This window comes from Phodopus roborovskii, unplaced genomic scaffold (assembly GCF_943737965.1).
Source record: "Phodopus roborovskii unplaced genomic scaffold, PHOROB, whole genome shotgun sequence".
NCBI lineage: Eukaryota > Metazoa > Chordata > Mammalia > Rodentia > Cricetidae > Phodopus > Phodopus roborovskii.
Window position 1 is genome coordinate 35,371,662 of NW_026126407.1, and position 14,012 is coordinate 35,385,673.

At 45.2% G+C, this 14,012-nt stretch overlaps 1 protein-coding gene across 2 annotated transcripts in view; it reads right to left on the bottom strand.

The window, feature by feature from the left end:
• Ccnjl (cyclin J like) overlaps positions 1-14,012 on the bottom strand; it is a 54,491-nt gene that overhangs the window by 18,117 nt on the left and 22,362 nt on the right. For both annotated transcript variants that reach the window (XM_051180917.1, XM_051180919.1), the window contains exon 3: positions 10,025-10,238. In XM_051180917.1, coding sequence (XP_051036874.1) covers positions 10,025-10,238 — 214 coding nt within the window. The remainder of the gene's footprint in view (positions 1-10,024; positions 10,239-14,012) is intronic.

Consider the following 14,012-nt stretch of genomic DNA (forward strand, 5'->3'; position numbering starts at 1 on the left):
TTCCCACTTCTGTTATGTAGGGCAATAACACTTAGGGTTTGTTTTGGGAATTAAATAAGTAAAAATGGATATAAAAAGAAAAACTGCACACAGAACATAAAATCTCAGTAAACATTAGCAATTTCATTTCTCACAGACCATTTCCCCTCCGCCTCCACATTCTGATGATGGGGGACAAAAGAGTGAAACTGTAAGACTTTTTTTTGTCTTCTAAATTTCCACTCTCCCACAGAGGAAAAACATCTTTAACTACTCAGAAGACAATGCACTACTAAAGGAAAGCTAGGTTCTATTAGTGGCAGAATAAAACTGCCAGAGAAGGTTCCAGAATGTGAGAACGCTGAGGCCAGGAATATCCTGGCAGGAACCTACTTTTACAAGTGCCCACAAGTCAGGAGACGTCATATTTTCCTAGAAGAGTCCCAGAAACACTACCACGCTGGTGACAAAGAGGAGACTTTTCCTGTCTAGACATCAAAATGCTTGTAATTAAAATTAAGACGTGAAAGGGAAAAGGCAACGCACGCTTCCCAAAGTCAATCTGAAATCTATGCTGACTGAACAAATACCAGGCCAGCACGTTTACCTTGGGCGTGAAGGCTTTTTAATACTGACTAAAACAACCGGACATATTAGTTAGGTGGTGACAGTGACAGGGACTGGTCAAAGGGAGGTGGCTGCGGCCAAGGCTCAGCTCACCCTTGAGGCAAATGAAACCTCTCCCACATTGAACCTGAACATCCCAGAAAGCTAAGCTAGGTCTCTGATCCAGAAAACTCTGAAGAGCACAGGGTATAAGCAAGGCCTTCTGGGCTAGTCCTTTAGGATGTCAGCAGGAAATAGGAGGATGGAGTCTAGGGGAGGGAGTGGTTTAGTAATACATTGAATGTTGAGCATTTGGAGGTCCTGGGTTCTATCCCAAGCTCTCAAAATAAAACAACAGGAGAATGGGCATAAGGTAGCCTTGGCATTAGTAAGGTGCACCATGTGGTCAAGATGCCAATATTTGGGGCTCCAGCAGTTAAGAGCACTGGCTACCCGTACAGAGGACCTGGGTTCAATTTCTAGCACTGATAATGGCAGCTCACAACTGTCTGAATTCTAGTTCTAGGGTACCTGAAACCTTCTTTAAAATATTTTTAAAGACTTACTTATTTTATTTTATGAGTGTTTTGCCTGCATGTGTGCATGTGTACCATATGTGTGCACGGTGCCTGAAGAGGTTAGAAGACGGTGTCAGATCCCCTGGAACTAGAGTTACAGATGGCTGTGAGGCGCCATGTGGATGCAAATATTCACCACTTTATAGCTACCAGCCCTCAGGTAGCATGGCACACATAGGGGGCCGCCTGACTCCAGTGTTCTGTTACTCTCCCTGCTCGCAATGATGCGTATTGCTTACTACCTGAGCACTACAAGAGCACAGCTTGCTCTTACTACGTGTCCCAAGATCTGCTGGTAATGTGGGGCTAAGTCTGCATCTTCAGGAAAGATTTTCAGATGATGAGCAGCAACTTGAAGATAGGGGCTCAGTTTGTTTTATGGCCCACTCCCTGTCACATAGGTACACAGATGCAGGGTGAGTAGTCTTAATTCAGGGATGCTGTTAACATAGTCTCCAATAGAATGGTGGTGGCGGTGGCGGTGGTTAAAGGAGAGTCTCCTAACACCTCTGTGGGATGGGAGCTACTGAACACTGCATATTCAATCAGTTGAAATCTAAAACGCCTGGGGGAGTGGGGGCTACAGATACTCAGAACCCCAGTTCCTGGACAAACAAGTCTGGACTCTAACCTGCTAAGGCATTTTGTACAATTTAAGAGCTTTAGGCCCAGTCAGCTGTCTGACAGGCAGCTCTCACACACAAAAATCCCTCCCCTGACATAGCTCCAGGGCTGCCAATTGGCAGAGATGGGAACAGGAAATGGAAAACTCACCATGTCCCCTGCTTACTGGGTTATCCTGTTTGAGCTGTTGTTGGGATCTGCTCTGCACAGCTCTGGGCAAAGAGGCCACCCCTAAAGGCTGCATGGCCACCACCCAAATGCCACTGCTGAGAAGAGGAGCTACAGATGCTATAGCAGCTCCCAGGTGGCACTATTGAAGGGAAATAGAAGCAACCTCCCCCCTTGTGACCCAATCCCTGAAGTGCAGAACCTTTCACAAATGACTGTCCCTCACCCCCCCCCCCCAGGACAAAGGAAATGTAGTGTTCCTCCTGTTCCCTTTTCCATGAGCTATGAGGACTCAGTAACTGGCTCCCTGTATTTTCAGGCTAGGCTTCCTTGCAGACTTGGGTTTAACTCTGGTAAGAACTCACATCTTGTTAGAACCTTTGAAAGAGATCACCTGGAAAAATCACCCCTTTGCTTCTAATACCTGCAACAAGAGAGCCCTGGAGGCATCTCAAGCATTCTCTTAGCTCTGGGGGGTGTGCAGGGGTGGGGGCTATTGTGCTCAGCCTCCCCAGGCTTAGTCCTTCCCTGTCTACCACAAGGGATTAAGACTGCTTTCAAGTTTCTGAAATCTTCAGCAAGATCTCCAAAGGGTGCCCCTCCCACTCTGTTGCCACAGCAGCAGCCCAGACAGAGGCAACAGTTATTGACTGTTCAAAGCAGGGGTGGGGTGCACAGGAGAGAGGGACACTAGGGTTGTGTGAAGGGGATATCCTGGAAGAAAGCCAGGCTAATATAATCTCCTGAGACCCTTATACAGCCTGGCAGGCATCAGCCTTCACTGGATTCTGCCTGAAGAGACAAGACTATTGATTTCTGCTTTAAGGTGCCCTAAAAGCAACTAGTATTTTTCTATTCCTTCTCTGAACATCACAGGCAGGGCAAGGAACATGTACAAAATGGAAATGCGCCCACAGAGGGCTAGCCACCAGAGCACCCTGGCAGGCAGACACACCACTCAGTTTTGACAATTTATTGCTTTGGTGGAGAATTTATTGATGCTGACAACCCCTGCACTTGGGAGGATGAAGCAGGGTGATGGAGAGTTTGAAGCCAGCCTGGGTTATATAACAAGTTCCAAGCTAGCCTGTTCAATAGGGGGAAAAATCCTCCAATCAACAAAGAAAAAGAAATCACTTAGACCTAGCTCTTAGTTCAGTTCAAGCTCTTACACATACTGGTTTTTCAAGACAGAGTTTCTCTGTGTAGTTTTGGTTGTACTGGAACTTTGTAAACCAAGCTGTGCCCAAACTCAGAGATCTGCCTGCCTCAGCCTTCTGAGGGTTGAAATTAAAAGGGTGCACCACCACTGCCTAGCTGACCACATATATTTTTAAGGATTTTCATTTTATGGGTATGAGTGTTTTCCTATAGGTGTGTGAGTATATCGTGTGTGTGACATGCCAGAATAAGGCACCAGATCCCCTGGAAGTAGAGTTATAGAAATTGTGACCTGTCATGTCATGGGAGCAGAACCCAGGTCCTCTGCAAAAGGAGCAAGTAATCTTAACAGCTGTGCCACCATGCTACCACCCCCTGTCATGCACATACACTGTGTGTGTGTTGGTAGTGCTGCAGATTAATCATGGGGCCTCACACACAATAGGCAAATACTGTACCATGAAGCTATGTCTCCAGCCTCTCACTTGCCCCGTGGCCAAAGCATTCTACTTGTGGGACAGGGCTCCTTCTTATAGACTCATGTACGTATGCAATGATGCAGGGAACAAGACAGTGGCTATCTGGCTGTAAACAGCAGGGTTGGGAAAAGTGGATGCCAACCTGAAGTTCTATCGATGCAGATATCATTAAATGTATGCTGCTGTTAAAATGGGGGGGGATTGTAGACAACAAAGAGAAAAGACCGTCCCCCAACAGACCGAAGAATGCACTTTGTGTAAAAACCCATTTAGGCACGTTTATTTGTTTGTTTATTTATTGTGTGTGGGCACACGTGGGGGTCAGAAGACAACTTTGTGAAATCAGTTCTTGCCTTCTACTCTTATGTGGGTCCTGGGGCTCTTTATAAAGCGCTTCTACCCACTGAGCCATCTCTCAGCCCCCAGTTGGGCATATTTATCCTGGTGAGTTTTGTTCTTTGTGATGATCACATTCTATAAAGTCACCTTGAACACTGAACCATGCCTTTGGGGGAAGAAATGGGTTGAGGTCCCCATGAACCTCTGACAACCACACTTCATCAGTCAGTCAATATATAGCATGCATACCTTTGAATTGCTTTTTTCCATTTAACCTGCTCTATTGATGATTCATTAAAAACTGAACTCAGGGCAAAAAGCACAACCAATGCTTGACCAGGTAACACATGTACCTTCTCAGAGAGGCACAACACAGCTCTCCTGAGCATAGGAAACAAGACAATGGCCTTTGGAGACTAGGTGTGGGGGCACCTGAAGTGGCAGGGCCACCAATAACACGAGTGTGAGGAAACACAGCTCTAACCGAAACACAGAAGAATACTTGTTTACCACAGGAGAGAGGAAACAAAGGCAGAGCGCAGCCCCTTTCCATCTCAGCTGGGAATACACATAAAGGGCAATTAACAATCTCAACGGCTCTGCCCATGTGCATGGATGAACGCATCAGCATTCATTTTTGCTTAGTACATTTTTTTTTAAATGAAGGGCTGGAATGTAGCTCAGCAATAAGAGTGTTTGCCTGGCATACACAAGGCCTTGTATGCAATTCCCCAGCACTGGGGTGAAGGGAAGGGAGTATGGTTAGACAAATACATAAGCCCTAAGTGCAGAATCAATGGCTAATGAAGGTCAGTTGACTGTATGCCAATAGAGACATACAACATTTCTACAGAAATATACTAGATTAATTGGAGGAGGACATGGAAGCCTTCCAGAGGTTTCCTCTGTCCAGTGGGGTGGAAAATGACTTTATTTTATTCTTTGGATTTCATTTCTAACTAATAAAGCACTTCTAATTTTAAAGACTATACTGAGGAGATGAGCCTCTGCGCAGGTTTGCTACAAGTGACAGGCTCACTCTGGGCTAAGGGACCCTGCCTAAGAAAGGACCCCATCAAGACAGAGGTCCTTTTCCTACAGGTGAGAGATCACATGACTACCTGCTAATCTTCTCCTCCGGAGGGCTAGGGGCTGACAGGCCGACATGGAGACCATTGGAGAACTCAGCTCACCTGTTAAAAACTAAGGTCAGGGGCTTATGAAAGAGCTCAGAGGATAAAGGCACTTTCTGCTAAGTACAATGACCTGAGTTTGATCCCTAGTACTTAGGATGGAAGGAGAAAACCGATCCTTTTATGAACTGCCCTATGACCTCCACAGACATAGTACACACACACACACACACACACACACACACACACACACAGAGTCAGAACTTGGCTGTAAGAGGCAGAAGACCATCATTACACTACCCCCATCCCCCTCGGCTTTCTTAGATGGTCATCCAGGGGCAGGATGGGCTTCCAGCCCACAGGAAATCGCTCAGCAGTGAGCACTGTTTTCCCAGGGACGGTGTAGGGTCTGGAAACGAGCACAAAAGGCAACAGAAGTCTCTATAGACAAAGCCAGTGTGGCTGAGATGAAAGAGGGAAAAGAACGGAAAAGAATGGTGAGGGGCACTGGCATGGCGTTTACTGGGGGCTTATGAGGGTATGATAAACTATGGCTTGTCTTCCAGCTAGGAAGTGAGAATAGTTTCTCTCTTCCCTCCAGTAATGAAGACACACCAAGCTCATCCAGGTCAGGAAGAATAAAGATCAAGTCGTGCATACGGACTGTCAGTACAGAGGGAGAGTAACATTTTCTATATATAATTAAAAATATTCTTGTACATGGGTACACAGGTCGATTCATGAGGTGTATATGTAAGTACACAAGCCATGGTACACATGAAAAGGTCAAAGGACAATTTTGTGGAGTGATTTACCTACGCTAACATCTGAGGTTCACAAACTCAAGTTACTGGGCTCAAGCCATAGACCACAGACATATTTACCCACTGAGCCATCTCACCAGCCCTGTAGACTTTTAAAAATAATTTTTAATAATAAAAATATCTTTTTTTTTTTTTTTTCATTCGGCTTTACATCTAAGGCCATGAGATCTTGACACAAAGGCCATTCTGGTGTCTCCGGTTTTCTTTCCTGAGTCACCTCCTCTGGAAGGCTAAGGAGTCAACAGTTTAGTTACTTTGGTTTTTTTTTTTTTTTTTTTTTCTTTTGTTTTTGAGATAGGGTTTCACTATATTGCCCTAGCTGTCCTGGAACTAGTTCTTTAGACCAGACTGGCCTTGAACTCAGAAATCTGCCTGCCTCTGTCTCCAGACTGCTTGGATTAAAGGTGTGAGCTACCATCACCCAGTTAAGAATAGTTTTTCAAGTCAGCCCCAGGTGACTTCAGGGTCTCTGGAGGTTCAACACTGACTTAACACGTGATCTGGGAAAGGGGTTCAATTGAGACCCGTGCCTGAATGTTCACAACAGAAGACAAAAGTGAAAAGACCCAACAATCTGTGAGCAGAGGATATGGGCCGTGCCATCGTGTCATGAATGGACCACATCATCCACAATGGCATGAGTCAGTGGAAGATCTCCTACAAATGCTATGGCATGGGCACAGAGAAAACACTGTTCACATACCATGTGATCCTTCCTACATGAGAAGCCAGAACACACACACCACACAGCTAGAAGGCAGGTGAGTAGTTGCCAAGGCTGGGGAGAAGAGGAATGGGAGGTGCCTATCTGTCAATACAAGTGCTTCCTTTTTGTTTGTTTGGTTTTTTTTTTTTGTTTGTTTGTTTGCTTGTTTTTTTTGAGACAGGGTTTCACTAAGTTACCCAGGCTAGTCTTGAACTCACTTGTAGTCCAGGTCAACCTTGAATCTGCCTAACCCTCTGGAATACTTGGGATTTTAGGTTTGAGCTGCCATGCTCACAAAGATCTTCCTTCCTTCCTTTCTTCCTTCTTTCCTCCCTCCCTCCCTCCCTTCCTCCCTCCCTTCCTTCCTAGCTTTCTTTCTGAGTTTTTTGATATAGGGTTTCTCCGTATCTTTGGCTGTCATGGAACTCACTCTGTAAACTAGCCTGGCCTCCAACTCACAAAAATCTCCTGAGTCTGCCTCCCAAGTGCTTGAATTAAAGGTGTGCACCACCATGGCCTGACTGGGATTACTTTTAAAGTGATAAAAAAAAAAAAATGTTCTAGAGCTAGACAGACTGGAGTGACAGCTGCACACTAGCTGGCATGGATGTACTAAATGTCATCGAACTGTACTCTTTAAAATGGTTAAGGTGGAATTTAAGAATAAAACCAAAAAATCCAGCTGTGTGACTTTGGGGTAAGTTACACAACACAACCTCTCTGAACCTAAAATCACGAGCATATGACATCATGAGCACACATGCTGGTCCCCATTCGGCTCCCAGCATCCACATTAGGTGGCTCACAATCACTGAAACTCTAATCCCAAGGAGATATAATCCTCTAGCCTCCCTCGACACCTGCATTCCTGTACACATATATAAACACACACTAAAAACAAGTCTTTAAAAAAAAAAAAGCAAAATCCCCTTGAATTCACAGGTGGGGACAGCAGTGCCAGGTTTTCTTATCTCAGAGAAATTTGACACCGAATCAGCAGAACTCCAAGCTTCCCAAGGCAAGGTGACCCACCCCACCTACCCTGTGGCTGACAGTGAGCCCAGGAATAAGGAGGAGGGGTGAATAGGATTTCAGGCAGTCACAGAACTTTTCTTTCCTCGAGCCCTGGAACATATGGCAGGTGTTCTGAAAACTCCATTTCTGCTTTCCCAGGCTGGCTGAGGCCCATCAACATGTGGGCGGGGACGTCTGCCTCTCCATCTGGGAGGCCCTCTTCTTCCACCATGGCGACAGAAGCACAATGGAGTCTCCAGTGTGAGCCTTACATCCTGGCTCTCCAGACAGATGCTGGGGGAGAGCACCATCGCCCCAAGGAAATATAAGTCTCTTGCCCCCACCAGGCTTTTGATGCAGTCCACAGATCACAGAAACAGCAGGCCAAAGGCCATGGTGTGCCTGAAACTCGATGCCTGCTCTGCCCTTCTCTGATGGAGACATCTCACAGGCCTCTGCATCTCTTCCTGAGATGATAATACGCTACAAAAAGCTGGGCTCTGAGCAAAATTAGCTCCCACTGATAACTTGCAAGTTCTAGCTGGGTCTAGATTAGAGACAACTTACAATAGATGAAAATAAGGCAGGGTATGGGAAAATTGAAAGCCACTCTCCTGCCAGGCACGGTGACTTTCGCTGTGGAGGATGACAAAGTTTGGGGGCAACCTGATCTCTAAAGGGACTTCCAGACTCACTGGGATTACACAGCAAGATCCTGTCTCAAAAATCAACCAACCATCTGTCAACCAAACAATCAAATAAATAAATAAAATTCTAAAACTGCTGTGTGCATGTATGTGCCTGTGTGTGTGCATTCGTGTGTGTGTGTGTGTGTGTGTGTGTGTGTGTGTGTGTGTGTGTGTGTGTGTTTAAGCCATGGGGCCTTACAGCAATATGCCAAGAACAGATCAAATCCCAGTAGTTTGTAGGTGCTACCCTCCTATAGTGTTAGCTAGGAAATAAATATTCAATAGCACAGGGTAGTAACACAGCGTTGGGGAGAATGTAAGACCTGATTGTAAATTAAGGGTAAAAATATTAATATTAGGTACCAAGGAGATGTCCTTAGTGGCAACTGGCTAGTTTGAGCCCAGGATTTCAGGAACAATTTACTCCCCTGCACTACAGGCAGCACAGGGAAGTAGAACCCTAGTTCCTCCAAGGGGTTCCTAAGCTTCATTCATTTGGCTGTTTCCACAAATGCTCTTATGAGAGTGCATTGTATGCAAAGCTCTTTTCCCTCTCTGGAATTCTCTGAGTGCAGTGTTGTATGTGTATAGGCACATGTGTGTACATGTGTTATGAAGGTTAGAGGTTGACATTAGGTGTCTTCTAGATTGTTCTCCATCTTATCTACCAAAGTAGAATCTCCCACTTGAATCCATAGCTAGTCTAACTAGTCAGCTTCCTTGCAGACTCCATCTTAACCTCCCCAGTTCCAGGATGATAAGTGGATTGCCACATTCACCTGGCATATATGTGGGTCCTGGAGACTCAAACTCACAGCAAGCATTTTACCTACTGGGTTATCTCTCCATCCCTAGTCGGTGTTAATTCTAAGTATGATCCTGTGCATCTATATATCTGTGACCTTGGCTCTGCAGAAAGGTGGGGGAGGTTTCCAGTAGGGGTGGGTAGCCCAAGTTCACAAACGCAGAAAGAAGCAAGAAGGCAGAGGTCTGTGATGAGTCGGAGCTTCACTGGTGTGGCTACCATCCAGAGAGTGATGGGGGAAAAGACATGAATCCAGAAGGGAAAGAGCCTGAGGTCTGGCCATTATACTGAGGCTCTTGGTCTATCATGGAGTGGTTTTAATTGGCAAGGTGACATAGTAGACCTGTGTGGTCAGGAGCTCATCCAAGCCACAGTACAGTGATAGAGTAATCCTCACCAAGAAGGGCAGATGGCAAGAGGTCAGCTGCTTTCAGTGAAGCTTCCTTGGAAAGTGTAGAGCCTACAAAAGGAATGTGCTCAGACCCAGGGACTACATCATGGATCCAGCACTTAGGTCCAAATCAAGCAGTCCATCTCTAGATACCTCTAAAAACAGTGGAGGCTAGGGCCCATTTAGAATCCTCCTGGAGAGAGACAGGAGACATGAGATCAAGGACACAGACCTGGCACCAAGCAAATACTGTCTGTCATATACCAGCTGGGCAACCCAAGACAATTTCCTAAGCTTCTCTGAGCCTTGATACCTCCAGGTACCAAGACTGTCTTCTAAAGTCACTGTGTAGATTTATTAAGATCAAACTGTGAATATCCTTAGTTTCTCTGGTATATTATAGGTGCAAAAAATATCGCAGTCACTGAGACAGTTCCCACCCAGCAAAGGATGAAGGCAGAGGCCATGGAAATAGGTAATGGTTCAGCAGCAAGTCAGCAGGCTTCCCAAGGAAAAGGTTCTACTTACTTGCCAGCAGGAGGCAGGAGACAGCCACAGTATACAGCTGCTTGGAGGTGGTGATGTTGTACTGGTCCATAAAGTGGTCCAGCAGGTAGATGGCCAGGTGCCTGGCTGAGGGGCACAGATGGCAGTGTCTGCTCAGCAAGGTCAGAATGTCTACAAAGAACCGACGGCTCTTCAGGAGCGGGGAGTGGGCACGGAAGGTAGGAAGCTTCAGTTCCTGGAGGGAGGCAAACAATAAAGAGTCAATGGCACTTGGACCCAGGCCCGACTGGGGACTGGCAGTGTGGGCAGCAATTTCTCTACATCCTTGCTTATTTGTTTCACATCTCAGGTGTGGTACAGTTCCCATCCACCCTCCCAGAGCACAGGCCCATTAGAACCTCCATGACGACAGAGAAATCAGGCATTTCCCCCGAGAAAGGTGCTGTGCAGATACTCAAAACCACAAAACAACAGTGGCCGGGAGGCAGAGACCCACATCCAAATTATGGTTCTACCGAGCAGCCGAGTCTCTTCTCTTTCTTTGTTTCTTCTTCAGTAGCTAAGGTTTGATGAAAATGTGTGTGGATGTCTAGCACACGGGAGTCTCTCAGGGTTCTCTGTTAATTCCCTCTGCATAGGACTGTGACTGATTGTTACCCCCTGCCCCACTCCTTTGAGAAAAAAAAAAAGACTAAACTGAAAGGTGATGTTGGACATGACTATAAATAGTACTCAGGAGGCAGAGGCAGGAGGATGGCTGAAAGTTTGAAGCCAGCCTGGTCTACAGAGTGAGTTCTAGACAACCAAGGCAACAGAACAAGGACATGCCTCAGTAAACAAATACAAACAGAAAAATTTGAAAGAACAGTTCAAGGAACTAGCAAGTCCTGTCCACTGTGATCACTCATAGTGGACATTTTGCCTTCTGTCTGCATTGTTGAACAGTTTCCCACTGCAGGTTCTGAACGCCATCGCCCTCCTCTCTCAAGGTAGTGTCTACTTTGTAATTTCTACGCTGCCATGTTTTCTGAGTTTATCTGATGAACACAAGGAAAAAATATTAAACTAATACTTAAAAAAAAAATAGTGTTTCACTCTACGGCTCAGGCTAGCTAGAACTTACTACGCAGTCGTGGCCTGCCTTGGAGTCAAATACATCCTGCTGAGTCAGCTTCTCAGATGCTGGGATTTCAGATATAAGCCATCACATCTTTTTTTAAGATTTGTTTTTATTTTATGTGTATGAGTATTTGCCTACATGTATGTATGTGGTGTGTGTGTGTGTGTGTGTGTGTGTGTGTGTGTGTGTGTGTGTGTGTACATTGCCAGTGCTCTAGGAGGCCAGAAGAGGGCATCAGATTCCCTGGAATAAATGCTTGTGAGCTGCTGGGAACTGAACCTGGGTCCTCTGAAAGAGCAGAAAGTGCTCTTAACTGCTGAGCCGTTTTTCTAGCTCCCAATTTTTGTTTTCTCCCTCACTCAAAATAAAGGACTATGCACCCCTGTCTGTCCTGGAAGTAGCCATCCTCCTGTCTCAGCCTTCCCCCAAGTGCTGGGATTGCAGCTGTGCCTCACCACACCCTGCCCAACAAAGATATTTTTCTATGTTCATAGCAGCTTTATTAATAATATCCAGAATCTGGAAACAACTTAGATGCACCTCAACTGAGGAACAAATAAAGAAAAATCCAACAAAGATTTTTACAATATTTTTTTTTCATATACCTAAAGATATTTGCCTTTCAGTCAAGGTAGGTTAGATGTACTATTTGTTTAAGAAACATCTCTAAGCTTTTGGCCTTAGCGCTGTTTTCCTGGTAGAAGCTCCTGTCAGGAGATCAAGCTGGAGGAAGAAGAGAATGGGCAGGCCCAAGAGAGAATGAGGCAGAGGTCATACATCTGCCTGTACACCCACCAAGGCTACAGGCACAGAACTAAGGAATGCTGGAGTCTGGAGGCTGGATGCTGGCACATGCTGGCATATGTATCTCAATGGATCTACAACATCACCACCATCTGATTGCTGAAAGCACTGAGACAATTTTGCTCACAACACAAACAGTCCCCGATGGTCCTGTGGCCTGGACCTGTAGCATCCTGGGCTGGTTTAGTTCTCACATGTAGGTGAATGTAACACTCAGAAAGTGATGAATGCTTATATTCAACTAGATGTCTCTCTCTCTCTCTCTCTCTCTCTCTCTCTCTCTCTCACACACACACACACACACACACACGTCTTAGTGACATTCTGTCAAACAGAGAAACATAAGAGAAACAAAACTGAAGGAAAACGGGAAGAAAATTGGCAGACAAGGAATTATGAGTACTTATTAGTAACATTAAGCAAATTGGTCACCTCTGAAATGGTGCTGAGGATCAAACTGGGAGCCATGCACATGCTAGGCAAGGGCCCCAATACTGCAGCCAGCACCATACCCTCTAACCCTTTACTCAACCAGCTGCAGACTAGGACTAGAAAGAAGAGTCTGTTCATTCATTCGCTGGAGATATGAACACATTCACTTCACTAAGTATCGCAAGCCTTCTGCACAGGAGGCATTATTTTAGGCCCCAGGGATATAGCTTCAGAATGCAGACTCAAACCTACATGTAGGCTTTGAAACTGAAAAACTCTTAAAGGAAAATAGGAGGAAATGCATATGACTTTACACAAAGCAATGGTTTCTTAAATATGATCCCAAAAGCTGAAGCAACAGAAAGAAATATAAGGTAGATTTTAAAATTAAACTTTCATGCTGAAGAGATGGCTAAGCAATTAAGAGGGCCTGGTGTTTTTCCAGAGAACCTGAGTTTGATTCCAGCCCACAACCACCTGTGTAAATTTAGCTCCAGGGGATCTGACACCTTTTTTTTTTTTTTCTGGCCTCTGTAGGCACCTGCACATATGCACATATATACATAGATTTTTAAAAAATGAAATAAAAATAGGCAAAGTATGCAAAAGGCATTTCTCTAAAGAAGATTAAAAATGGCTAGAGAGTGATAGGAAAGATGCTGCCCATGGCTAACACCAGGGAAACACAAATCAAGCCACAGGGAAATAATACTTCATATTCCCTGGGATGGATGTTATTTAAAAAACAAACAAACAAACAAAAAACAAAAAAGAAAACAAAACAAAAACAAAAGTTTAAAATAAACAAGTGGTGAGAACCCTTGCACACAGGTAGCGGGGAAGCCAAATAGGACAACTATTATGGGAAGCAGCATGACAAGTACTCCTATTGCACTCCGCAGTCACCACAGGAGCCAGCAACCCTAGTCCTTGGTACAAACCAAGGAGAAATGAAAACATGGCCAGATCACAATGAAAGTTGCAGATACATGACAGCCGATTCCCTAAAGGGAGGGAAGCCGTTCTGAAGCTTGGGTTCAGATCTCCCAAACCCTTCTTCTCTTCTGGCTTGTCCTCAGAGGTCAAGAGATCAGGTCTGGACAAATTCCTTCCTGTCTTCTGTCTGTTTTAAAAAGTTCCTTAATCCCAAGGTTTTGCTGAAGTAGCAAGAGAACCAGAGGTCAGAAAACTTGCAAAATAATGGGTTTCATTCTGACATTTTCCTATGTGTATCACTGTACATTGCTCTATGTGTGTGTCTCATTTAGTTTAACCAGTACCATCTGTGTGAGCACTAGATTGGAACTATCCATTAGAGCCTGCTGGGGTCACCAGTGGGTACCCAACTGAGGGCAACGACTTTTTCCCCCTTCTTCAATGCATCAGTAGTCATTGTGAGTAACTGTTCTCCAAGCCCACCATCTTGGGACCTTCAGCTGTGTCCTCTTGCAAAAGTATTATCCCAGCTGGGCTTGTTGACTGTTTATACACACTTATGGTCACAAGACTCTCACCTGAATATCTAGCCATTCTCTACCACTCTTGCATATAATCCTGCCTTAATTGCATATGGCTCCTGGAAGGGGCTAGAGTATATAGGCTGGGGGGGGGGAGGGGAGGTCTTGGTGAGGATAGGCTTTATCTATCAAACCA